The 24,609-nt window shown below is 35.9% G+C and overlaps 2 protein-coding genes across 2 annotated transcripts in view; one reads left to right on the forward strand and one right to left on the reverse strand.

Annotated features, from left to right (window-relative positions):
- cask.S (calcium/calmodulin-dependent serine protein kinase (MAGUK family) S homeolog) overlaps window positions 1-24,609 on the forward strand; it is a gene marked incomplete at its 5' end in the record, with an annotated part of 155,589 nt that overhangs the window by 38,099 nt on the left and 92,881 nt on the right. The window contains 4 exon segments of the mRNA NM_001093638.1: window positions 1,696-1,808; window positions 7,634-7,739; window positions 13,677-13,754; window positions 15,066-15,138. Coding sequence (NP_001087107.1) covers window positions 1,696-1,808; window positions 7,634-7,739; window positions 13,677-13,754; window positions 15,066-15,138 — 370 coding nt within the window.
- On the reverse strand, window positions 20,487-21,992 carry LOC108709418 (probable G-protein coupled receptor 82). Its single transcript, XM_018249218.2, has one exon. It carries the CDS (start codon window positions 21,673-21,675, stop codon window positions 20,659-20,661), a length of 1,017 nt encoding a protein of 338 aa, XP_018104707.1. The 5' UTR covers window positions 21,676-21,992; the 3' UTR covers window positions 20,487-20,658.

Below are 24,609 nucleotides of genomic sequence, written 5' to 3' on the forward strand. Positions count from 1 at the left end.
ACTTGTGCTCTGATAAACTTCAATCACTCTTTACTGCTGTACTGCAAGTTGGAGTGATATCACCCCCTCCCTTTCGCCACCAGCAGCCAAACAAAATAACAATGGGAAGGTAACCAGATAGCAGCTTCCTAACACAAGATAACAGCTGCCTGGTAGATCTAAGAACAACACTCAATAGTAAAAACCCATGTCCCATTTAGACACATTCAGTTACATTGAGAAGGAAAAACAGCAGCCTGCCAGAAAGCATTTCTCTCCTAAAGTGCAGGCACAAGTCACATGACCAGGGGCAGCTGGGAAATTGACAAAATGTCTAGCCCCATGTCAGATTTCAAAATTGAATATAAAAAAATCTGTTTGCTCTTTTGAGAAATCGATTTCAGTGCAGAAGTCTTCTGGAGTAGCACTATTAACTAATGCGTTTTGAAAAAAACATGTTTTCTGAAAATTTAAAAAAAAAAAAAAAAATTGATGTAAGCTTACTCCGTGATTCTCTGAGCAACCTTTATATTAAATGGTGTTTCATCTATAAGTTAACTTTTATTATGTTACAGAATGTCTAATTCTAAGCAACTTTTGCCTTTGTCTGTCTTTTTTCCTTTTTATAGTTTTTGAATTATTTGCCACCTTCTGACTCTTTCCAGTTTTTAAATGGGGTCACCAACCATGTTCATGTATTGTTATTGCTACTTTTTATTGCTCCTCTTTCTTTTCAGGCCTTCGTGTTCCAATCACTTATTCAAATCAATGAATGGTTGCTAGGATCATTTGGACCCTAGCAACCAAGTTGCTGAAATTGCAAACTGCCGAACCTCTAAACATAACACTAAATAACTAAAAATAAAAACCCCACAAATAATTTAAAACAAATTGTTAAATGACTTCCAATATCACTCTCTACATCATACTAAAATTTATTGTGAAGGTTCACATCAAAATGTGATTTATAAAATACATATTTCTTATACAGTACTTGTTTTATTACCATTTATATAAATAAGCTCCTTTGTACAAGTGTTGCCAGTCATGCAAGGATTGAATTAAGATAATTTTTTGCCAAGTAGTTATTTACTTGAAGCCAACATATACAGAGAAACCTTAATTGGGTTCTATTGTAACATGTACATTCATTTAAAGTGTTTTGCATATTTTCATGTGACTGTTCCTTTAAAGGGCAAAATTCACATGTGTTCAACATGTTCTTTGAGTAAGGCATATATTCGGCATACACCTCACCTATTGCTTTATTATTTTATTTTCTGTTATGTTGTGGTTTCTTGTGCTCCCTAGTGCAGAAAAGTGAAATTCTTCCATGCTTCTTATGACAGGGAACTGTATTTAAAACAAACCTTTAACAAAATCTTCACCTCATGAAAAGTAAACCTTTTTGTAAAAACAGACTGAGAAGGGGGATTGGGAAATCGACTTGATTATTTCAGACTCATGCAGACCTTTTCATTGATTTGCGTTACAAAGTAACAACTTTCCATGAGATGAAAATTATTTTTGTTTTCATGATCGTTCTTGAAGTGTATCCAGAAAGAACAAGTCATTAGTGTTGTAGCAAATATTTAACAAGATGATTTTAGGTCTCAAATAATTATACATTGTTATAAACGTGTTTTTTTCAAAATCCAAACTTCTATCTATGTACATACATACAAATATATATTTATCTTTTTTTTTTTTTTACAGGGGTCCATTCAGTTTTGTACGAAGATGCATCAACAGAGAAACTGGACAGCAGTTTGCAGTAAAAATTGTCGATGTTGCAAAGTTTACATCAAGCCCAGGTTTAAGCACAGAAGGTAATGACTGAAGCAGCACTGGGAACTGTATTTCTTTCATTCCTCGCTTGCCATTGTTACACTGAGCTTTTTCTTGTTTTAATAGTATGCTTAAGGTTCAATATTAAATGTGGATCTTTTATTTGACAGTATTTCTCTTATCAGTACCTGAGCAAAATACTGTTTGCTAGGGCCTATATCCTTGGAGATTCTTAAATACAGATATTACAGAATGAGTTTACCACTACACAGGTATGCCTCAATTTTATTTTTTCTAGGTTTTACTTTACTTATATTTTTATATTGGGCAGATTTAATTTTTTTTTTTTTTTTTGCAGCAATATGGTTGCTAGGTTTTAATGGGGCAGTATACAGCTAAAACACATTTAACATGCTAAAAATAAGCACTAAACCTTTAGAACAGCTAAATGATGGTTGTCTCCTCTATTACTAAGGAGTGACTCCTTAGTACAGCACTCTCTGATTTATTTAATTATCGTAAAAGACATGAGAGGTTGTAAGTTTGAAGAATGCAGGAGTCCTCTCCTTTTTTTGATGATTCAAAGAAAGTAAGATTAGGACACTTTTTAATAACACAATATACAACCCCCTGATTGCCTCCGTTTTGGTTGTATGAAAAAAAAAAAAATTAAAGGAACTGTAACACCCAAAAATTATGTGTTTGCTTCAGAAACACAACTATAATATAGTAGATAACAGATAAGTTCTGATGAATCCCATTGAACGTTACATATCTTATCTGTTATCTGCTGTGTAACCTGTGCCTTTTCTCCTTTTTCAGCTATGAATGGCTGCCCCCATGGCTACATGGCTTGTTTATATAAACTATAGGAGAGTAGCACAGATCTCACCATGGGCAACACTTCGCCCCATCTGCCATCACCCTAATAACTCTAGCAGCCAGGCCACAAGCACACAAAATCCCTGACTGCCTCTGTTTTGGTTGTTTGGATTTTTTTTAACAAAGACCAGAGACTCCCTATTCATTGATCTCATTTTGAAAACAGGACAGTCTCTTTAAGGGTCATGGAAGGTGGTGAGGTGTGTTGCCCGTGGATAAATCTGCACTGCTGTGTTAGATTTTTCACCCATAGTAAAGCAGATTTCACCATGAGCAATACTTCACCTGATCTGCCATCACCCTAATAACAGCCAGGCCACAAGAACAACAAAAAGTAAGAATGAAAATACAATTAAAGCCTTAAAGTTGAGGTGTCAGTGCAAATTACTTCACTAAAGTTAATGAACGGTTTCTAATCAAGCCCCAATCATTCCATCATTGTCTCCTGTGTCATATACTTATAGATTAGAAGCAATTCATTATATAGAGGGTTTTTCCTGGGAAATGTGGTTTAGCTACTGTACCAAATATTGCTTTTGAGAACCAAAGGCATTGGGATCAAATGTTAACTGAAAGTGCTTTCAGTTTTGCTGTTGTGCACTGCTTAGTGCAATAAATAACTAAAACCAATAATACCATGTAAATTTATAGTGCTTTAATAAAAGTGATATTTCAAAACAGTTTTATAATATGTCATAAAGCAATCACTGCCAAAGTTTGTACTCCAGAAAAATGCAATTGTTTCATAAAGCCTCTTAATTTCAAAGTAGCAACTTCCTTTTAATATATAACATGCTTTATGGATACAGTAGTATTTCAGCAGTGACATAGAGTTTATTGGATTAACAGAAAATATGCATCATAACAAAATTAGACGGGTGCATAAATTTGGGCACCCCAACAGAGATATTACATCAATACTTAGTTGAGCCTCCTTTTGCCCATTGGGGGGGGGGGTGATTGAGTGGGCTTGGTAGCTTGAACCAAGAAGCAGTGTTTTGCTAGTGCCCTTTGTGTGGATTTAAGCTTTGTGCCTGAAAAATGTTACGACAGGATGGATTTGAATTGGCAGAGGTAATACTTATGGGACCTGTAGTGTATAGTAAAGAGCAGTTATTATGTCTAAGGTCGCATGGCATTTCTGGTGGAAATGTGGATATTCCCAAGGAATTGAGGAAGAGATTTTGTGGATGTAGAGCGTGGAGGAAATGACGATTGAAAAGGGAAAGATTGCGTCCATCGCTTTATTATAGGAAATGTGAGATTGTGTACTGAATAGGAAGTGAGTGAGTGATTGATTATGTGCTTCACTGAGACATGGCTGCATGATAAATTACTGGATTAGACTGTGCGTCTAGTGGACTACCAATTGATACGACTGGATAGAAACAGTAGTGAGTGTGGTAAGAAAAAGGGTGGAGGAGTAGCGATATATATGAATAATAGGTGTTGCCATCCTGGACATATGAGAATTAAGGAATGTGTATGTAATCCAGACATGGAGCTGTTTGCAGTAAATCTCCACCCATATTATTTCCCTAGAGAGTTTTCAATTACGATTGTTGTTTACATTCCCCCAAATGTTAGGCACCCCCAAGTGAATGTATTTACTTAACTGAAACCCCGGGCCGGTGCTCCTATCAGCAGAAAATTGCACTGGAGCAAGGTTATTCCAGCAAGCACCAAGGAGCTCTTCTCTTCCGGATGCTTCTCTCTTCAAATCAGCAGTAGAATGAAAAAGCTTTTTAGTTAAAGTTCAGCTTTTCATTCTAATGCGCATGCACAGCCGTGAGGAGAAAGAAGCAGGAAGAGGAGTGCTCCGTGGTGCTCGCTGGAATAACCCTGGGCCGGTGCAGTTTTCTGCCCGGGGTTTCAGTTAAGTTAATACATTCACTTAGGGGTGCCTAAAATTTTGCACCTCCAAGTGGTAAACGACTTTCATTCTCCTTTAAACTCTGCTACCAGGATCCTCCTACTTTCTCCTGAGAGGGAACTTCTTCAACCCCAACTAAAATCTTTAGTATGGTTGCCTGTTAAGCAATGGATAGCATATAAAATGTTAAGCAAATGATGGCATATAAAATACTTTTGCTAACATTCAAAGCCCTTCACTTCACTTTTCTCTCTGTATGTTCCTGGTAGTCTTCTCCACCCTTCTCAGAGACACCTTCTTTTTACACCATCCACTGCCACCTCGTCTCAAACCTTTCTATATTGCTGCTCCTTACTGCTGGAATTTCATCCCTAATGAGCGCTCTCTCAATCTCTCCAGTAAAAAAACTACCTTTGGAGCTCTAAAACATTAGACTAGTCATGGTACCTACTGGACAATGCCTTTACCTTGTGCATTTTTCCCCTCCAATTTGTGCCTGTATGTTAGCCAACCACTAACATAGACTGTAAGCTCTATGGAGTAGGGACCTCCTTCCTGCTGTGACTCTTACCACATAGCTTAAAGGAAAACTAACCCCCCAGTAACAAAAGCCCCCCTAAACTGCATGTCATCGCCCTCCATGCATTCTGCATTAGTCAAAAAGAATCACCTGATAAAAAAAGCCTGACCCTAAAATGCATCGCAACAGAGTTCCCGGGCACCATCTTCTGCCCATTAATATTCTTTTGGATCTCTCTGCCAATACATAACCTGCTGGAGCATGTGCAGTTGGGCCTACTCAGGAATCTGCTTCAATGGCACATGCTCCCTCAGGCTTAGTGTAGAGACCGGAAGAGAATGCGAATAGGCAGAATTCAGGAACTCCCCTGCTCTGCATTTTAGGGTCCTTTTTTTCCGGGGGCTTCTTTTTGACTAATCTACAGAGAGGGGGTGGGGAGATAATAAAAACAGGTGTTCTGAATGTGGCCTTCACATAAATAACTTTGTACTTGTTGAGCTCGCTGTTAACCATAAAATATTATGCTGTTATGGTTCCCTTACCTATTTTTGTGGAGCTACTTATGTTTTTGGCTTTGAGATGGGGCATGGGTTTGGCTGGAAGTGTCAGACAGATATAAACTGTTTTGAATTTGTCTTGAATTATTATTTATCTTATTTCACTGGTTTCAGATTCCATATAATCACATTCTAAGGTCTCTTATTAATTTAGGTGCCCCATGACTAATTGAATGCAGCATACCTTGCTCCAATAAGCCATTTAGCCATAGATCCAAATCCTGGGATATGTATAACCATAGAAAAATGTGCATGTAAAAAGTACATCATAAACTATATTCAAGCTTGGTTTATGAACTGGCTCACCCCTCCCCCAACCACTGCGCTTGGCATTGGGCTGGGTCAGGTGCAATGTTGAACTGGGTTGGCCAAGGTCCACCAGAAAACATAAGGAAAGGGCCCATCTCCCTGCTGCCCAATGAGGTGGCAGTAATGTATTCTTTGCAATGTGTAATAAAGATGAAAAGGAGACAGACACTTGCAAAAATTGCTTATGTCACACCCAGAGCCTGATGTTCTTTGGGATAGGAATCCTTATCAAGTTGTGTTGGGATTTTCTGCCGATTTCCAAGAAATTTAAGTGACATACCCAAGGATATTGGGTCTAGTGGATGGACATTTTTAAAAAGCATTTCAGAGAATTAATTTAAAAATGTCTTCCCTCCCGTTATAAGAAAATAGTACCTTGTACTTAAAAGGTGATTTAGCTGCAGGAATTGATATTGGTATTGTGTTTATTCAATGTTTAAATGTGTTTTTTAAGCAGACTTACAGTATGATGATCCAAATTACAGAAAGATCCCTTATCTGGAAAACCCTAGGTCCAAGCATTAATATAAAAGATCTCAAATCTTTGCAAAATATATTTCATTATCAGCTCAGAATTCAATGTTTTGTGTCATATTGGCTATAGAGGTGTAGACATCTGCTGGTTATATTAGGTATTGCATATACAATTTGTGTTTGTTTTGCCCACTGTGTTAAATTAATGATATCCTTAGTGATTTGTGTAATATTTTTATCATATTTTCTTTCTCTACAAAGTTATTACAAACCCGAGGGATTCTACAGTAAAATACTATAAAATCAAAATATGGATAAAAGGCAAGGAAGACTAATGACATTTGAGGTTCAAATTTGTGAGATTAATATCTTAATTTGGTGTGGCACACCAGGGGTTCCATATCTTGCTGAACTTGTCCGGGGAGACCCGGGCTTCATAAGTTAGCTTTATCAATGGGAGCATTCGGTTCACATATTGTATCCATCCACTTTTTTGTGGTAGTATTGGGGCCATTCATCGCATGATTATTGTCTTCCTTCCATAGTAAAGAGAGGACTTTAGAGCTTTTTTTTTAAAAAAAAATCTGGTCAGGGTGGTTTCCCTAGGGTGGACTCCCTTTGCCAAGAGAATGTATTATTCTGGCACAAATTCTGCATGTAGTGACAGATTGCTGAGAGGGGTTATTGTTATTACTTATTTCTTGATACCCACTGTTTAATGCACCTTGTTTAGGTTAGTGCATGAATATACTGTCCAGTTTTCTGTAAGTATGCACTGTTTGACTGCAGTGGTATTAAATATGTACGAAGCAAAAGTAGAAAGAAAGTTGCGACTTAATGCGGTGTACCCAGAGGTATCTCCAGATTTATTTATGCGGAGTACAAAAAATCAAATGTTACAGGGGCTGCCTGCCCCCTTCATCTTTGATGTAGTACATACTACATCACTGACGAAGGGGAAAAGTTTGCACCTACCGGAAAATTACAGGAAACGCTTAATTTAAAACTGTGAGTGTATCGAACCTATTTATTTTGGTGTTAAATATGTAAATCTGGTTAAAAATTTATGGAACAGCCCTGTTTGGTTATCATTGGTATATAACATCAGATAACATCAGTTACATCAGATACTGGAACTAATTTATTATTACATTTCAAAAAAGCAAAGGCAGTCCAATTTTTAAAGAATGAATCCGCTTATTTGTCATTGTTCTGCTTCTCAACAATGTAATTGTTTTGTTTGCATTTCAGATCTAAAAAGAGAAGCAAGTATATGCCACATGCTGAAGCATCCACATATTGTCGAGCTCCTTGAGACGTACAGTTCAGATGGAATGCTCTATATGGTATTTGAATTGTAAGTGTTTTATATTTACTATTGTTTCTTCTTTGAAGCCTCTTTTTTGACATTTGTACTTATCACACAAAACAAATGAACTAAGATAGTACTATGAATTAATATTTTGAATGTATATGTGATATACAGCTGTGTAGTCCGAGTCGTGCAATCTGGAGTTGGAGTTGCCAAAAATTTACAGACTCTGACTCCTAATAACTTTAAATACAAGCTCTGAAAATATTCAAATCAGATTTAAAAACTTCTATGAAGGAGGATATGGCAGAAACAATTCTGTTTCAAAGAACAATACTTAGTTAATAATAATAGTTAATTTTGGATTGTATTTAGTTGTTATTCTACAGTTATATGCCAAGTACAATTAATATACAAGTTTTTCCAATTGTTTTTGGTTTATGTAGTTTAACTTTGATTTTGGTTAAGAATTACCAAAAGATCTAGTTTATATTTTTGAGCTTTGGCAGTGATGAAATGCCTTGTTTGTTGTGTACTTAACTTCTTACAATCAAAATAGAAAATAAATTAGTATATTAAAGGAAGGGTAACATACAAAGCAAAATGTGTTTTAAAGTAACTAACATATCATATACTGTTAGCATGCACTGGTGAAAACTGGTGTGTTTGCTTCATAAAGACTACTATAGTTTATATAGACAAGTTGCTGTGTAGCCATGGGGGCAGCCATTCAAGCTGGAATAAAGGAGAAAAGGCACAGGTTACATAGCACATAACAGATAAGCCCTGTCCAATACAATGGTGTTTTATCTGTTATGCAACCTGTGCCATTTCTCCTTTTTTCCAGCTTGAATGGCTGCACCTATGGCTACACAGCAGCTTTTTTATATAAACTATAGTAGTCTTTATGAAGCAAACACACCAACTTTACCAGAGCAGTGCAGTACATTATATTTTAATTTCTTTGATACACATTCTGCTTTTTGGGGTTACTGTTACTTTAAAACAGTTGAGTCTGAGTCAGTGGTACCATAAACTGAGTCAGAGCCAGAGTGGAAGGATTTATGTGCTGATGCCACAGCCCTGCAATTAACTCACTTATCTTCATAACTGCCTAAATCAGGCTTGTTTTCAGTTTTAAAATAAAAAGTCTGCTTATATTGCCTATTGATGGATCATCTTTATTCAAACACTCTGAGATTTATGTGATAAAATCTGGTACCTCTGAATTTCTTAAAAGTTCACCTTAAAGGCTATATAAAAAGTAAAACTTGTATTCTTGTTTCAGTTAAAAATAAATCTAATCTACTAATTTTCCAAAAAAAAACATTTGAAAAATATGTGTCACTTTTGTGTGTTTGTGACACAAAGGGGCAGATTTATCAAAGTGTGAATTTAGAACTCGCCACAGAAAAACTCACTCACTTTCTATTCATTCCTATGGGATTTTTAGAATCGTACTTCTCAGAGGAGTTCACCATTTGATAAATGTGCTTTTAAAAATCCTATAGTAATGAATAGAAATGTAGTTTTTCTTTCGTTAGTTCTAGTCTCACAATTAGATAGATCTGCCCCTAAATCTTTGACAAAGATGCAGTTCTGATTTAAGATAACCATAAATGTTAAGATTTGCTTCTTTGGCAAGGTCGCAACTAAACCGATTTGACCACCTACATCCGAGGCTGATCCGATCCCTTGTGGCCTGGGGCAGTATATGCTTCATACGTTTTGCATATTCTGATAATTCAACATACTAATATGGTCCCAACTCAACTATTCGGCAGGGAGTCGTCAGGGACCTTAAATTTGCTTGTGCGGCTTTACTCATCTTCATGACAGAGCATTCAGGCGACGAGAGATCTTTAAAGGGATACTGTCTTGGGAAAAGATGTTTTTTTCAAAACGCATCAGTTAATAGTGCTGCTTCAGCAAAATTCTGCACTGAAATCCATCTTTCAAAAGAGTTTTTTATATTTAGTTTTAAAATCTGACATGGGGCTAGTCAAAACGTTTCCCAGCTGCCCCAGTCATGTGACTTGTGCTCTGATAAACTTCAGTCCCTCTTTACTGCTGCACTGCAAGTTGGAATGATATCACCCCCCCTCCGCAGGCTAACAACAGAACAATGGGAAGGTAACCAGATAGCAGCTCCCTAACACAAAATAACAGCTCCCTGGTAGATTTAAGAACAGCACTCAATAGTAAAAGCCACGTCCCACTGAGACTGATTCAGTTACATTAAAGGGGACCCGTCACCGAAAAAAATGATTCAAAATCCTATTTTATTACATTAGTCAAGCAAAATGAACTTTAATTACACTATATAAATTATTTGAATCCAGTTTCCTTCAGTCTGGGAATTCATAATTATATCAAGCAGGCAGGACCCATTTTGTGGACACTGTTATTAAGACAAGCCTTGTATCATCTCAAAATCTTGTTTGTGCACCAGAATTGGGGACAAAAATGTCCATCCCCATGCCCTGGCTACACAATTAAACGGTGAAGAGAACAGAGGAATGTGAGGAGAGCAGTGACATCTAGGAAGTGCTGAATGGAAAGTGAAAGCAATTGTCTGCCCCGCCTCTATGCCTAGGCATAGAGGAGGGGCAGACAATATTTGATTGACAGCTGAGATTTTTAAATGAGTTTAAACAGCTATGAATGCTTTAATAATAAATAGAAATTGGATTTCATGTTTAATTTGAAAAGGACTTTTATTATACGGATTTTTGTGTCTGGGTGACAGGTCCACTTTAAGTAGAAGAAATAACAGCCTGCCAGAAAGTAGTTCTACCCTAAAGTGCTTGCACTAGTCACATGGCTGGGGCAGCTGGGAAACTGACAATATGTCTAGCCCCATGTCAGATTTCAAAATTGAATATAAAGAAAACATGTTTTCCCATGGCAGTATCCCTTTAAACTAGGTTCTCTGAGCAATTTACATTATTTTCCTATTTTTAGCAGTGAGTGAGATATTTACAGTACAGACTGCGAACACCAGGCTCTTGGCTCAGCAGCCCTAGGACTAACTAAATACAGAAAGTGGATAGAAAGTTCAGCTGGTGTCTCTGAAAATGACCTTTAAGCTGAAAGTCTGCTAGTAGAAGTCTAAAAACAGAACATTTAATGTGAATTTCAAAAGTGCTCAGTGGACCACATTGAGTAAGTTTACATAAATTAATTTTGGTTGTTTTAGATTGCATTTAAAGAGGAATCTCACACATAGCCCATAAGTGCCCGTGACGTCTATTCCTATCTGGCCCCTACAAAACTCAGTGTGTTTGCAACCTATTACACAAATGAATCAATGCTGCACATTAAAAAAAATACTGGAAGGGCATCATAGGTGCAATACAAACAATGATTTAAGAAAAAGTGGCAATGGACAGTTTGCCCAAACTGGTACATGAAAAAAGGTATAATCTAATTTTGAAAAATGACACGGTGAACCATCTGAAGCAAATATTTTGATGATTTGCTCCATCTATATTTTTATAAAAGAGATTTTTCAATAAGGGCAGCTCCAGCTTTAGTACTTTTTGTCAATTAAAATCATCTTGCTGTTACAGAGCAAAATGTAAATCATCGTAGACCTTCTGTGCCATTTTCTATTTGTGTATGCAAGTGCTGTGAAACTTTGACTGAGATAAGAGCTTGTGATGTTTTCTTCTATTTTAACAGCATCTTGAATTATTTACAGCTTATATATATATATAGATATAGATATAGATATAGATATAGATATAGATATAGATATAGATATAGATATAGATATAGATATAGATATATATATATATATATATATATATATATATATATATATATATATATATATATATATTATATATATATATAGTTCTGCTGCATTAAGCAGAGACTGCTTTGTATAGTAATACAACAGACATAAATGCAGCACCTTGGGTTTTCCCTTATTTTTTGTTTACGATCACACTGTTTTCTGAGATGTTTCGCTGGGTGCAATTATTAGCCAACCAGCAGACATTTTGAATATATTTTAATTGAATGCATAAATAATAATCTTTAGTTTTGCAGCCTTTTAACAAGCTGTGGGGTTCTCATAACCAAGAAACAGTCACCTAATTGGGTCCAAAAAAGAAAACAAAAATTGGATGATACACTGAAGCTCTGTTTAAACTAGCTTACTTCACTTACTTTGCTTACTTCATTTCAGTTTTCAGTAAAGTACTGTGGATTTGATACAGCACCGCTAGCCGGGGACTGTAGCCTTCAGAGTGTCACCTTTAAGAAAAAAATGCCATCCCAAGGGGACCAAGCACTAGGGATGTCGCTCATTTCAGTATTCCTTTAAACAGTAATATTGATGTAATACTGTCTGAGTAGTTTTAAATAGTGATTTCACAGCAAACATTGATTTCTAACTTTTCCCAGTGGTGAATGAATACTTTATATCATATTATGACAAGGTGATCCTCCCAGATACCTTTACTCTACTCCAGCTAATGGTTCGGCTTTTGTGTTGCTGCTCACCCATGGAAATTCATGATATTAAGTTCATGACAAATAGATGAGCTAATGCTGCTTCCAGAGAAAGTTTGGAACTCGTCATGGTGTGTTCCAACTTAGTTTATGACTTTTATGCAGAATACACTTCAGCACTTTACAGTCTGAGTTTGTGTGGCTTACCACAGTGTTGCTCCCAGACATCACTTTACTTTACAGATGACCATGGCAAAAAATTTTAACAAATTGTCATCTTGGAAAAGTGTCAATCTTTGATGATGGTGCCACATTAAGGGGCAGATTTATCAAAGTGTGAATTTAGAACTCGCCACAATAAAACTCACTCACTTTCTATTCATTCCTATGGAATTTTTATTCCATTATTCCATTATTTTATTTTGTATTTATCAATGGAGTTCACCATTTGATAAATTATGCTTTTAAAAATCCCCCATAGTAATGAATAGAAAGTCAGTAATTTTTATTGTGGTGAGTTCTAAATTCACACTTTGATAAATCTGCCCCTAAGGATGGTGGCAGATGTGGGTACTCGGGGAGATTAGACGCCCAGCGACAAATCGTCTCTACTTCGGCCGACTAATCTCCCCTAAATGCTTTCCGAAGTCGCCTGAAGTTTCCTCGTGAGGCAACTTCGGGCAACTTCGGAAAAACTAAGTGATCCGAGTGCCATCATACCGCCGGGAAGGCATTAAGGGGAGATTTGTCGGCCTAAGAGGAGGTGATTTGTCGCTGGGCTAATTAAATCTCTTGGAGTAGCCACGTCTGCCACCACCACACTAAACGTCACTGAGATCTTTAGTACCAATCTACTGTCAGTATTTCTTGCTGGAGATTACAGGACTACATGGTTGGTTTTAGACAGCAGTGACTTAAATAACCAATCACACTAATTTATAATGTTTTGTCCTTGTTATCTATTAATGTTGAAAGTGAGTGATTTTCAGTTAGAAGCCAAAACACACATTTACCTTACTTGTCAAAGGGGAGTTTTACACATGGGTTGCACAAAACGTGTACTATTTGTTTGTGGCATGTTCTTGAATGCCCTCTGATGAAGTGCCCAGAAAAGCCATGATTTATGTTATAAACCATTTTTTCCTGACTTGGATTTCTGTGATGGCGTCTCATTTTTTTAAATAAGGACAATAAAGGACAATTGAAGTATTTAGAAGTCTCTTCTAAATACCAATGGTTCATTCATAACCAATGGATGGTCATTTGAACCAGAATCAGGTGGAAAACCTCTGGCCATCAATAGTAACATTGTGCATTTGCCAACAGTAATCCTTAATGACTGTGTGTCATAGCACTGTAATATACAACATGCCAAAAAGATATAACTCCCCTTTAAGAAATTGTTTGATTCTTACATAAAACTAACCATTTGATCTGCAGCTTGTTATGTAATGACATGTCTTGAATGTTTTTGGTATGAAATTCTATTCACTATTTTATTTATTTATTTTTAAAATACAGTATGGATGGAGCTGATTTATGCTTTGAAATTGTAAAGAGGGCGGATGCTGGATTTGTATACAGCGAAGCTGTTGCCAGGTATGGCGTGTTTATTTTCATTGCTGTATAAAAAGCTATTGCAAATAACTTGTGACTTTTATCAAAAAACATTTATTTTAATATTTGTGGGCATACTGTCAATAAAGAGATCTCAAGTTATTTTAGCCCTATGCATACCTAAAATGTTTTAGCACTATTTAAAAAAATAACAAACAATTGTCCATTTAATGCTTTGTAAATACGAAAAAATATAAATAATGCATAAAATTAAATTGTCAGCATGCAATTTGCCCCGGACTCATTGCATGCTAGTCTGGGACATTCTTCCAGTTGGCATCACTCTCCTGCAGCACATGTGACTGACCACAAATATGCCTGTATATTTGCCTGCAAAGTACAATGCTTTCTTGCACGATGGTATATGGTACACATGGTACAAGAAACCCTGTGCAAGGGATAGGCATAGTATTTGGCAAATTCATTTTGTTTTCCCATATCTTATATACCTTTTAGTTTATTGGAAGCTTTTATATATTTATGAAATAAAATGTGTTTTCATTATTGTATTCACAAATCAACAGAGGGCGCTATTAATGTATTTAATCATGAAAGTCATGTTTATATAACCGTACCAGATTTATCACGCTAAAATAAGGAAACAAGGAAGGAAACATCAATGAAACAATTGAAGGGTCATTATGTAGTGTTTTGTTTGTTGTGGTGTACATTGATCTTTTTTTAAATTGACTTCTGTGTATCCCTATTTCTTGGATTAGTACTTCTCTTCTACCCCTCAAAGAAGAGAATTCTGTCCTAGACATTTCTTTACACAGGTCACTGCAACTGAAGAATTTTCATTAATGCCCATTTTGTGGTTAGATGGCCACAGTTAAGACATTATTCCATTCCATAGCTTACTGTTAGTACCCAAAAGGCTTTTTGATACTTGGGTAAAAATGGGACATTTACTGTACACTTATGGCTGCATGTCATATTACCATTAGATTTGACTTGCATAACTACCCTCTGAATAGAACACCACCTAATATTTCAAATGGCTTTTTATAAAAAGCGAATTGGAGAAAAACTGCTATTGGTAGTAAGCATCTAGAACAGTCAGATATTTACATTCAATTTTAAACTTACAGTAAACTGATTGTTATGGGTATTGTTTTGGACCTTTATTTTTAAATCAACCTATATTTTGATTTATTCCTTTATACATATAGCTTCTTAGTACTGCACTCTGATTTTCTCTCATTACCACTTACCCCATCATATATATGTTTGTACAAATCATGCAAAAAATACTAGTATTCATAACACTATAAAAAATTTTTGTCCTTCCAGCCATTACATGAGGCAAATTCTGGAAGCGTTAAGGTACTGTCATGACAACAACATCATTCACAGAGATGTAAAGGTAAGTTCAATACAATATTAAGGGTATACTTACTGTGCAATGCTAATGCTGGAGCAGGTGAAACCAAAAATATCAATGAAGAAGCTATAATGCACCAAACATAATTTTGTACAATCTGTATTTGCTTTTTATTCTTTTAAAAAAAATGGACATTTCAATAAAAATCTCAATGTGCTATATCAGATCACTTAAATATCAGTGCATATTGATATCCGTTATCATTAGTATACATTAGAATGTCACTTATAATTTTATACTTCAGTTCTTAATTTTCACAGATCCAGCTTGACATGCATGCGAATGCACCTTTAGTATTTTACAGCAATGGTGGTGCTTATTACTCATTGGCAATAGTATGGATGAACAACAAGGGACTCAGTGATTATTTTATGTATAAACTGAGATGAGCCGAGAAATGTTTCAGTTAAAAGTTACTTGACACATTATTAAACTAACATAACCAAAATCTCTTGAATAAGTGGGTCTGTCCACCACTTAGTGGAGTACTATGACCTGTATAAAATTATTCAGCCTTTGGCCTTGTGCTTTTATATGGTTGTGGAATTCCTCGCTGACTTAGAATATCATTATATTTTACAATAGGGCGTACTTTAGTCACTATTTTCACACACACATTTGTATTGTGAGTGCTCCTCCTTGTTACACTATATATATCGAACAAAAAAGTCCAGTCCAGTATACAATATACAGTATCTAACAATTTGGCATGACGTTCAAATTAATACTTATTTTGTGTGTGTGTGTTTGAAAACATAATTCCATATACAATGTTTAACGGTTATATTTAGAAAGTTTCTTACCACACAGAATTTTGGGAAAGTTCTTGTGCCCATCACCTAATGAGACATTAGCTTTACTGAAATTTACAAGGATTCAATTGCCTTGTTAGCTTTGCTGGCTATAGATGTTATCTAGACTTTTCTAGAACAAAAGAATGACATTAAGGGTGAAGACCCATGATGCTAATAGTAGTTGCTACTTGTTTTGGCTACAAAAAGCCCAAAAAATACCCTGCCATAGACAAAACTGAGAATTGACTTAGCAAAGCCAATTATTACTACTGTCTATTTTGTAGCCGTGACAAGTAGCTCCTACTAGTAGCTCTGTCTGTCTTTACCCTAAAGGACTAGTAACACAAAGTATTGACTTGGGGAATCTACATTTTTAGGATTTGGCCAAAGTTTAAATTTATATTATACAATCATTTTTCTGAACCAAACATCATCATTGGAGAGTAAAAGTGTGTTTTAATTAAATGCATATATAACACCTTTTTTGGTGTAAGTGGTTCTTTAACCATAGGTGCTGCATAAAAGAGTGTGGACTGAAGGCAATTATAGGCATACCTATGATCTAAATAGATTATATTACCAAACATCGAAAATGAGCTGCAATAATAGGTAAAATTTGCCATTGTTTTTGTACAGGAAAATTTATATTGACAGCCTTAAAGGTTTGTTCAAAATGGTCTTTTAAAATGTTTATTTTCGTGACAGATGAAGTTCGTATTGGACCAACACTTAAATTGCCACCATAGTAAATTGGCACAGTGACAAATGTTATAGGACTTTTATAGACTTGTGATGGAAATAAGAAAGGGTTCATGAAATTTTCCCTAACTGGGGCTCACTAGAGCCAGGACTCACTGGAATATATAAGGTTGGGTGGAAAAAATATTATTTTATGTAAATAAAAATTGCTGGCAACAAGCACTGTATACCATGTTGGTAAAACATGCAAATGTGGCTGTGTCCCAACTTGGTAGTTCTGTGCAAGTGTGTGTGTGTGTGTGTGTGTGTGTGTGCAAACATGACCAGAAGCTCCCTCTTGGTTATGTGGGGGCTCTTTTACCCCCCATAGGAGCACTTTAATTATGTAAAATATCTTGCAGATCCGATTCCATGTGACAACATTTTTTTAATATTTACTTTTCAATAATAATTACTTTTCAATAGCAAACACTGTGTGCTGAGAACAGTAGCAGTCTTACCCCACCCACCTGTAACTGCATGTGCTGTAGCTGCAAAGCAGGAAGTAGTGTTCTGGCTATTATGTTAGAAATCCGCTCACTCCAACCTTTATAGATGACATTTTTGGCTAACTACATTAGAAATGTTTTTTATTTTGTGCATGCTATCTATTTTTCCAGTTTTTATTTTTACATTGAACTGTTCCTTTAAGTTGAATTTGTTTGCAAGCTGGAACAGGTACCGTTGCCTATTAAATGAACAGTAACACCAAACAATGAAATAACAATATAATGTACTGTACTGGTGAAACTGGTGTATTTGATTCAGAAGCACAAATATAGTTTATATAAATAAGCTGCTGTGTAGTCATAAGGACAGCCATTCAAGCACAGGATACACAGTAGATAACGGGTACATTCTGAAGAATCCCATTGTGTGCTACAGAGTTTATCTGTTATCTGCTGTTTAATCTGTGCTTTTTCTCCCTTTTCAGCTTTGAATGGCTAAACATCAGCTTGTTTAAACTATATTAGTGTACCTGAAGCAAAGAAACCAGCTATACCAGTACAGCACAATAGTACATTATCGTCTCGCTACTTCAAAACATTCATTTTTTGGTATTAATGTTTCTTTGAATGCAACTTGGACAGCTGTTTGTCTTAACATTGTATTTAATTTTTACCTTTCTGTAGTCCACAGTAGACCACAAACACTAGAAGCAGCTTAAATAAATATTAATCACAAGCAGTTAATCTGCGTCAGAGTGCTCTCCTCTCTTCTACTGAAAGTTCAAACACTAGAAGGGGTCAAGGCAGGGGGTTTATAAAAGCTAAATGCTAATAAAGGGCAAGCAAACCACAGTACATTACTGTAATCCCCTCTGTTTGTAAGTGTGAGTATTATGCAAGACAGATGTTTGTAATATGTGGACTCTGTGTAGTTAAATTGTAATGTGCTGTTGCCCCTCACTGGTAAAACTGATGTATTTACTTCAGAAACACTACTATCGTTTAGATCAGGGCTGTCCAACTTTCTTTGGCCCCCCAGATGCTGTGTCTGTTTACCATATGTAAGATTTAAAAGGTATCACTGTAGAGAGAAACTGCACCCTGCATTGTTTAAACCTCAAATTCAGACTCTAATCCCCTGTATTATTCACACCTGTGATCCCCCTGTATTGTTCACACCTGTGACTCCTCTATTGTTTATATCCTAAAGCCCTGTACTGTTCACACCTGAGACCCAGACTGCAACTGCCCACATTGTTCACCTGTTCACACCTTATTCAAAATGCTAATGGGGCACCAGCACTGTGTCACTGTATGTAGTACATATTAGACTGATAGGTTTCCCTGTCTCCTGCTCTGTTCTGCCTTCCCTCCCTGCAGGGCTGGAACTAGGGGCAGGCAGAGTAGGCGCCCACCTAGGGCACAATCATGGGGGGGCACACTTTTAAGGGGAATTTCCTTTCTTTCTTTTTTAAACCCTGATTTGCTTGGCCTTTAATAGTTTAAAACCACCTGTTCCATACAATCACTCCCAGCTCCCTTTTGGCAGCTGCTGGCACAGGTACATATTTGTGGGTAATATCTTGGCTGCTATTTGCTCAGGTAAACAGATGATATGATGGATATTTGGCTGCTGCTGGGACAAGTACAAATATGGAGACAATAGTGTGTATTTTTTGGCTGATGCTGGCACAGGTACTGATTGGGGGCAATATAAGGATTTGGCTGCTGCTGGCTCAGGTACATGGGGCAATATGGTGGTTGCTGGCACAGGTACACAGATGTTTGAGGGCAATATGATGAATTTTTGGCTACTGCTGGAACAGATACAAATTGGGTCAATATGATGGATTCTTTTGGTTGCCGCTGGCATAGGTACAGATTGGGGGTAAAAATATGATGGATGTTTTGGCTTATGCTGGCACAGGTACAGATTGGGGCCTGAAGGAATTCCCTGCAGTGAGCACCAACCATTTGATTTTTTGGTGTGCTACCACCGTTAATGTGGATATGATCTTAAAAGTTCTTGTGGTAATATGGGTATGGTTTACAGTGGGTTTGGTTTAAAACTTTTTCATTGGCCTTCATTTTTTCTTTTTTTTATTCTAGTTTTTGCATTATTTGCCTTCTTACTCTTTTCAGCTTTAAAATGGGGTTCACTCACCCCATCTAAAAACAAATGCTCTGTAAGGCTACAGATTTTATTATTTCTACTGTTTAATAACTAATCTTTCTATTCAGGACCTCTCATATTCATATTCCAATCTCTCATTTAAAGCAATGCATGGTTGCTGAGTTAATTTGGACAGACATTTGAAACTTCATAATTGGCATATTTTAATTATACTATACAGTTATAGGGAAACATGATATCCAGAAAGCTCAGAGTTAGAAGAGGGCCATTTCCCATAGTCCAAAAAATGTTGCTGTGCTTCAATCTGAATGATCTTATTTAGTATCTTATGCAATAGCAGTCATGGTCCCTAGCTGATCCGATTCAGCTGTTTCTTTGTGCTATATCATAATGTTGCACAGCTGAAACAGTCTAATGCTAATTACAGAATTGAATTTGCATATATACTATATATATATATTTATTTTATAAATATATAAAAATGGGAATGCATTTTTTTAAAATGAACAGATATACCCAAAATATTCTTGTATCGCGCTCCTTTTTCATCAGTTTGTTCCAGAACAACAATACCAATGTAGAGAATACATTTAGAGAATACATTTCATTAAATACTATAAATCTTCTACAGTTGTATTATTCATTGAATACCTAAATAAATCTTCTACAGTTGTGTGTTCCAACCTCCCAGTGTTCTTTACAGTGTCTTATGAACTGATCATTTATTGCTGTGGAAATCCAGAGAGTTGTATTATCCTTTTCTGTTCGACAAGAAGTTAATTCTGTTCTTGGGGTATGAAAAAATGTCATTGTTTTTATGTGGTTCAAATCATCTGCCTATTGGATGATGGTGGATACCATTACTAATAGCCAGTTACTCCTGATGCATACCTCCCAACTGTCCTGTTTTTAGCGGGAAAGTCCCTCTTTGACAGCTCAACCCGCAGTCCCTCATTTATACTGGAAAGTCACGTTTTTCTCTGCACTGAACAGCCAGAAAAAGAAACAAAGTTTTTAACTTAATTGGCCTTTGGCAGAGAGCCCAGAACAGCCACAGCTGCAGATAAGATACTTTTGTAACAATTTCAAGATAAGCAAATAAGTAATTGTAACAATATAAGATATCAGGTCCCTTCAGAAAAGTTAGACTCATGGCTTAAAGGGCAATTCGCCTTCATTAGCAAAACTGTAATAACTAAAAAAAACACACAAATATTTTCAGACTTTCATAACCTGGCAAATTTAGTAAAATGAACATGGTAATTAGGGGTTGTGTCCACAAAATGGGCGTTGTCGAGAAATGTTTCGACAAGCTATGTGCGGTAACTTTTTTTGACCCTCTTTTTATTTCCGAAATGTTGGGAGGTATGCTGATGTTTAATATTATTCAGAATGGTGTTATGTTTGTTGCCTGTGGTTGAGCTTCTGCTTTCTTTTTAAAAAGAGTTTGGAAATTTCTCTTGAAAGTATCATCTAGACACAAATACATAATAGGATCACAACAACTTCTAAATTCAGCAAGACAGAGAAAAATATTTTTCATCTCCACAGAAATATTCAGTAGTTGACAATTTTTAAAAGATACAAGTTCATAAATGAAAAGCTTTGCAAAATGGTATGGTGCAAAGCAGATGAGTAGTAACGCCATTATGACTACAATGTTTTTTTTTACTTTTCTGTATATCAGAAATTTTCCATCAATGCAGCTGTTTGCTTGCAGCGTCTTTAAATAGTGAATGAAAAAGCAGTAAAATAGTATTACTGTCAGTACAAACAAGAAAAAAAAAGCTACTTGAACTCTTGAAGAGATGACCATGTGTGCTTTCCCGATCTCAACTTCTTCGTTAAAGCAAAGTTTGTTTGAAGCATTATCAGTGTTAATTGTTGCAAGACAAACATTTGGACATGCGATTGCTATCCATACACCAATGCAAAGATAGCGGGCAAATATAGGATTACGAAAGGACTTTAGGAACTTTCCAAATAGGATTTTCTCATAAGGTGTTTGCTTTACACTCTGCATCATATCATCATGTTTTACTAAGGTGGCATACCTACTGATGGCAATCCAACACAAAAGGGTAATGCTCACACACATACTGCTGTAAGTTAAAAGGGTTCCAGCTTGGGTTAAAAAGCGACATTCTGTAGAATTATAAGGCATATATTGGACTTTCAGATAATAAGCGACTTGAAAGGGCATTCCAGCAGAAACCAGGACATTTGAAATGGCAAGATTGATTAAATAGATATGCGTTGATGTTTTCCTACTTATAAATTTGGTGAATATCCAGAGACAGACCAGATTTCCAGAAACACTGACTACAAACATTATAGAGTAAATTATAGGCAGGCCAATTGCAGAAAATTTTCTTGGATGGAGGCAAGAAGAGTTGTTCCACATGTTTATTTGTTCCCTCTCCAAATATTCCCTTAAGGAAAAAAAAAATATATATGCTATATTTAAAACACAATGTTTTGAATTGGTATAGTTTTGAACACACAAACTAAAGCGCCTGGGATTGTAAAGTGTGAGCCACTAATGACAGAACGAGTTTTTAAACTGGTCAGTTAAGCTTCCAACTCTGATTGATTCGGACTTTCCTTAATGGAAAGGTTTACCTGAAATAGACAATGGGGCTTGGAAGCAAGATCAGTTTTCTAAATTTTCACAATAGAATATTCCATATGCTATCAATCTTGGGCATTCGGGTCTGCCTGTGTTGCTTTTTAGGGTTATCCGAACTGTAATGTGACTGTTGTCCTATCAAAAAATCTTTGTCCAATTGGCAGGTTCTTTTTTTTTTTTTTTTTACAACTATTCTATTATGGGCACAAGCTATATGGCAATATGGTAACCCTTTTCCTAGTTCTACAGATTAAATGTCTTCTTTTAATTGCAGAAGCCAGTCTGCATAGTGCAAATTTTAGTGGGTTTTATTTGTCTTAACTCCTTTGCTTTGTACAAAACAATTTCCTTGCCTAATAGAGACACAAGTTAGTAACCCTCATTTCAGCTATTTTTGACTGTTCTTTTTCTTTGTTTCAGTGTGACTGGCAGTACTTGTTTTGCAGTTATACATTATTAAACAAACACTTTCTTAAATAGGTCTATTTATTTGTTTATAGTGGATGAACCATTGAATAGATCACCAGAGAGAAGTGTTGATAGTTGCTAGGCTCCCAGCAGCCACTTTAAATCTTGGTTGTTTCCCTAAACAATTGTTAATATAGCCATTAAAGTATTAGACTAACTTTTCTTTGCTAAAATAAATAGTAAACCTTAATATTATTTAGTTGCTTTTGAACAGTAATTGTAAAAGTTTCTAGATGATGAGAGAAATTTAAAATGTGCTCTTTTGAATTGTCCGAAATATAAAAGTAAACACTAGAATTTTTTGACTTTGGGTAGAAATGTTAAATTATTTTTTAACTTCTTTTAGTTAAAAAGTATAATGAAAACAGCAGTTCATATACCAAAAGTATTTTCCTCACAACTTTAAAATGTACCACTGACAGTCCCAGATACCTTCTTCTCTAACACTTTATGAAACCATTCTGACATCTGGAATGAAAATGCCCTTGTGTGACAATTTATATGAAAAACAATTTGCATCTCACTGTACCATACAAATACTGACATGTTAAATGATCATTGGGAAGTAGACTATAGTAAAACTGCTTACCTCAACCAAGTGGCTATTTAAAAGTTATTCTGGATGATTATTGCACATGTTCCAAGCTGGCTGTTATACTGTGAATGCGTGTCTGTGTGACAACAACAAAATGTGTTGCTCCTTTAAACTCGTTTGTGTAAAAATCTACATTGCTAGCTTACATATAATAGACAAAACAGAAATAAAATAAAGCAGTCAAAACCCTTACCCAAAACGAGAAGTTCCTTCCAGTAAGTAATGTATGCTTGTAGCAGTTATGATAGAAATAAAGGAACTAGAAGCAACTATGGTGTGAAATAGCAGAAGTTTATTGGAAAATTGTAATTTATATATTTACATTAATATATAGAGTAACTGGAATTGTGTCAAGAATCCTTACCAGAGAAATTCTTTCAAAATGTTTGTCATAATAAATAATTATGAAAGTTCATGTCAGATTTAGTCTTGCATTTACCCTTCGGTAACCGTTGGTTTATCTGAGGAGAGCAAAGACAAAAAATAAGCGTTTGAGGACTACATCCTAGCATTCTTATAACCGGTAATAACCAAGTAACAGTAAGGATGAAACGATTAAATTGTATACTGTGAGACCTAAAATAGCTGACTTCTTAGATTCTGTTAGTGCATAATGTTATACAGGATTTTTAAACTAAAATGAGCATTGCCTTAAAAAGTTTATATTCTAACTTGTGTGAGATCCTCTATGTGGATGCTAAAAATCAAACGTGATTTTGATGATAATTTAATTGTGTATTGATAACTGGTTAACATAGCGATAGATATGAGTTCCTCCTCTGTAAAATAGTAGGCAATCTCTTCTACATGAATATGTTCATAAGCATTGTTGTTTTGGCCCTGATAAGCATGGATCGTTATTTAAAATTTAAAAAGACTCTATGCCGTAAAAAAAGTATCCGACAGGAAATTTAGCATTCAGGCTTGCTGTGTGTTGTGGATGGCAGCGGTCGTGTCAGTTATGTTTCTCATAGTGAAGCATAGTGATTGTTGTTTGCTTGATTGCATCACTATGAGAAACATAACTGATACAACCGCTGCCATCCACTGTAATTCTAAGCAACTTTCTTATAAAAAAAAAAAAGTACCATAAAGTTTTCTGTCTGTGTGGTTTCATTAAAACATATCATTGAAACATATAGGGGCATATTTATCAAGGTTCGAAGTTCGAATTCAAAAAGACCAACCGAATAGAGGTCAAAGTGTCCGTATTCGAATCATACGATCAAAGGAATAGGGCCGTTGATCCGCTTCTATTCGAAGTTTTCCCCCCAAAAAACTGTGATCTCTCAAACTCCACCAATTGCCTCCATATAGGTTCTAGGAGGCCCATAGGCTAAAACAGCTCTTCGGCAGCTTTTAGGTGGCGAATGGTCGAAGTTTTAAAGAAACGGACGCCGGCGTCAAAAACAAGGCGACTGCGCCATTTTGCAAATTTTTCAGCAAAGCGAAATGCCCCAAATTCACCCATCACTATTCCCTAGTCGAAGTACACAAAAAATAGCTCGAAATTTTTTTTACTAAAAGTTTTTAACTTCGAAAATTCACTTCGAATTTAGATAAATCTGCCGTATCATGTCAATAATCTATTCTCTGCAGCCAGATAATCCCAAAATAAAAGCAGATAACTGAGGTTTTTTAGTAAA

The sequence above is a fragment of the Xenopus laevis genome, chromosome 2S (assembly GCF_017654675.1).
Source record: "Xenopus laevis strain J_2021 chromosome 2S, Xenopus_laevis_v10.1, whole genome shotgun sequence".
Classification (NCBI taxonomy): domain Eukaryota; kingdom Metazoa; phylum Chordata; class Amphibia; order Anura; family Pipidae; genus Xenopus; species Xenopus laevis.

What these genes read in the sequence shown, in the direction of transcription:
- LOC108709418 (XM_018249218.2), bottom strand. Translation starts at nt 21,675, where the DNA reads ATGTGGAACAACTCTTCTTGCCTCCATCCAAGAAAATTTTCTGCAATT.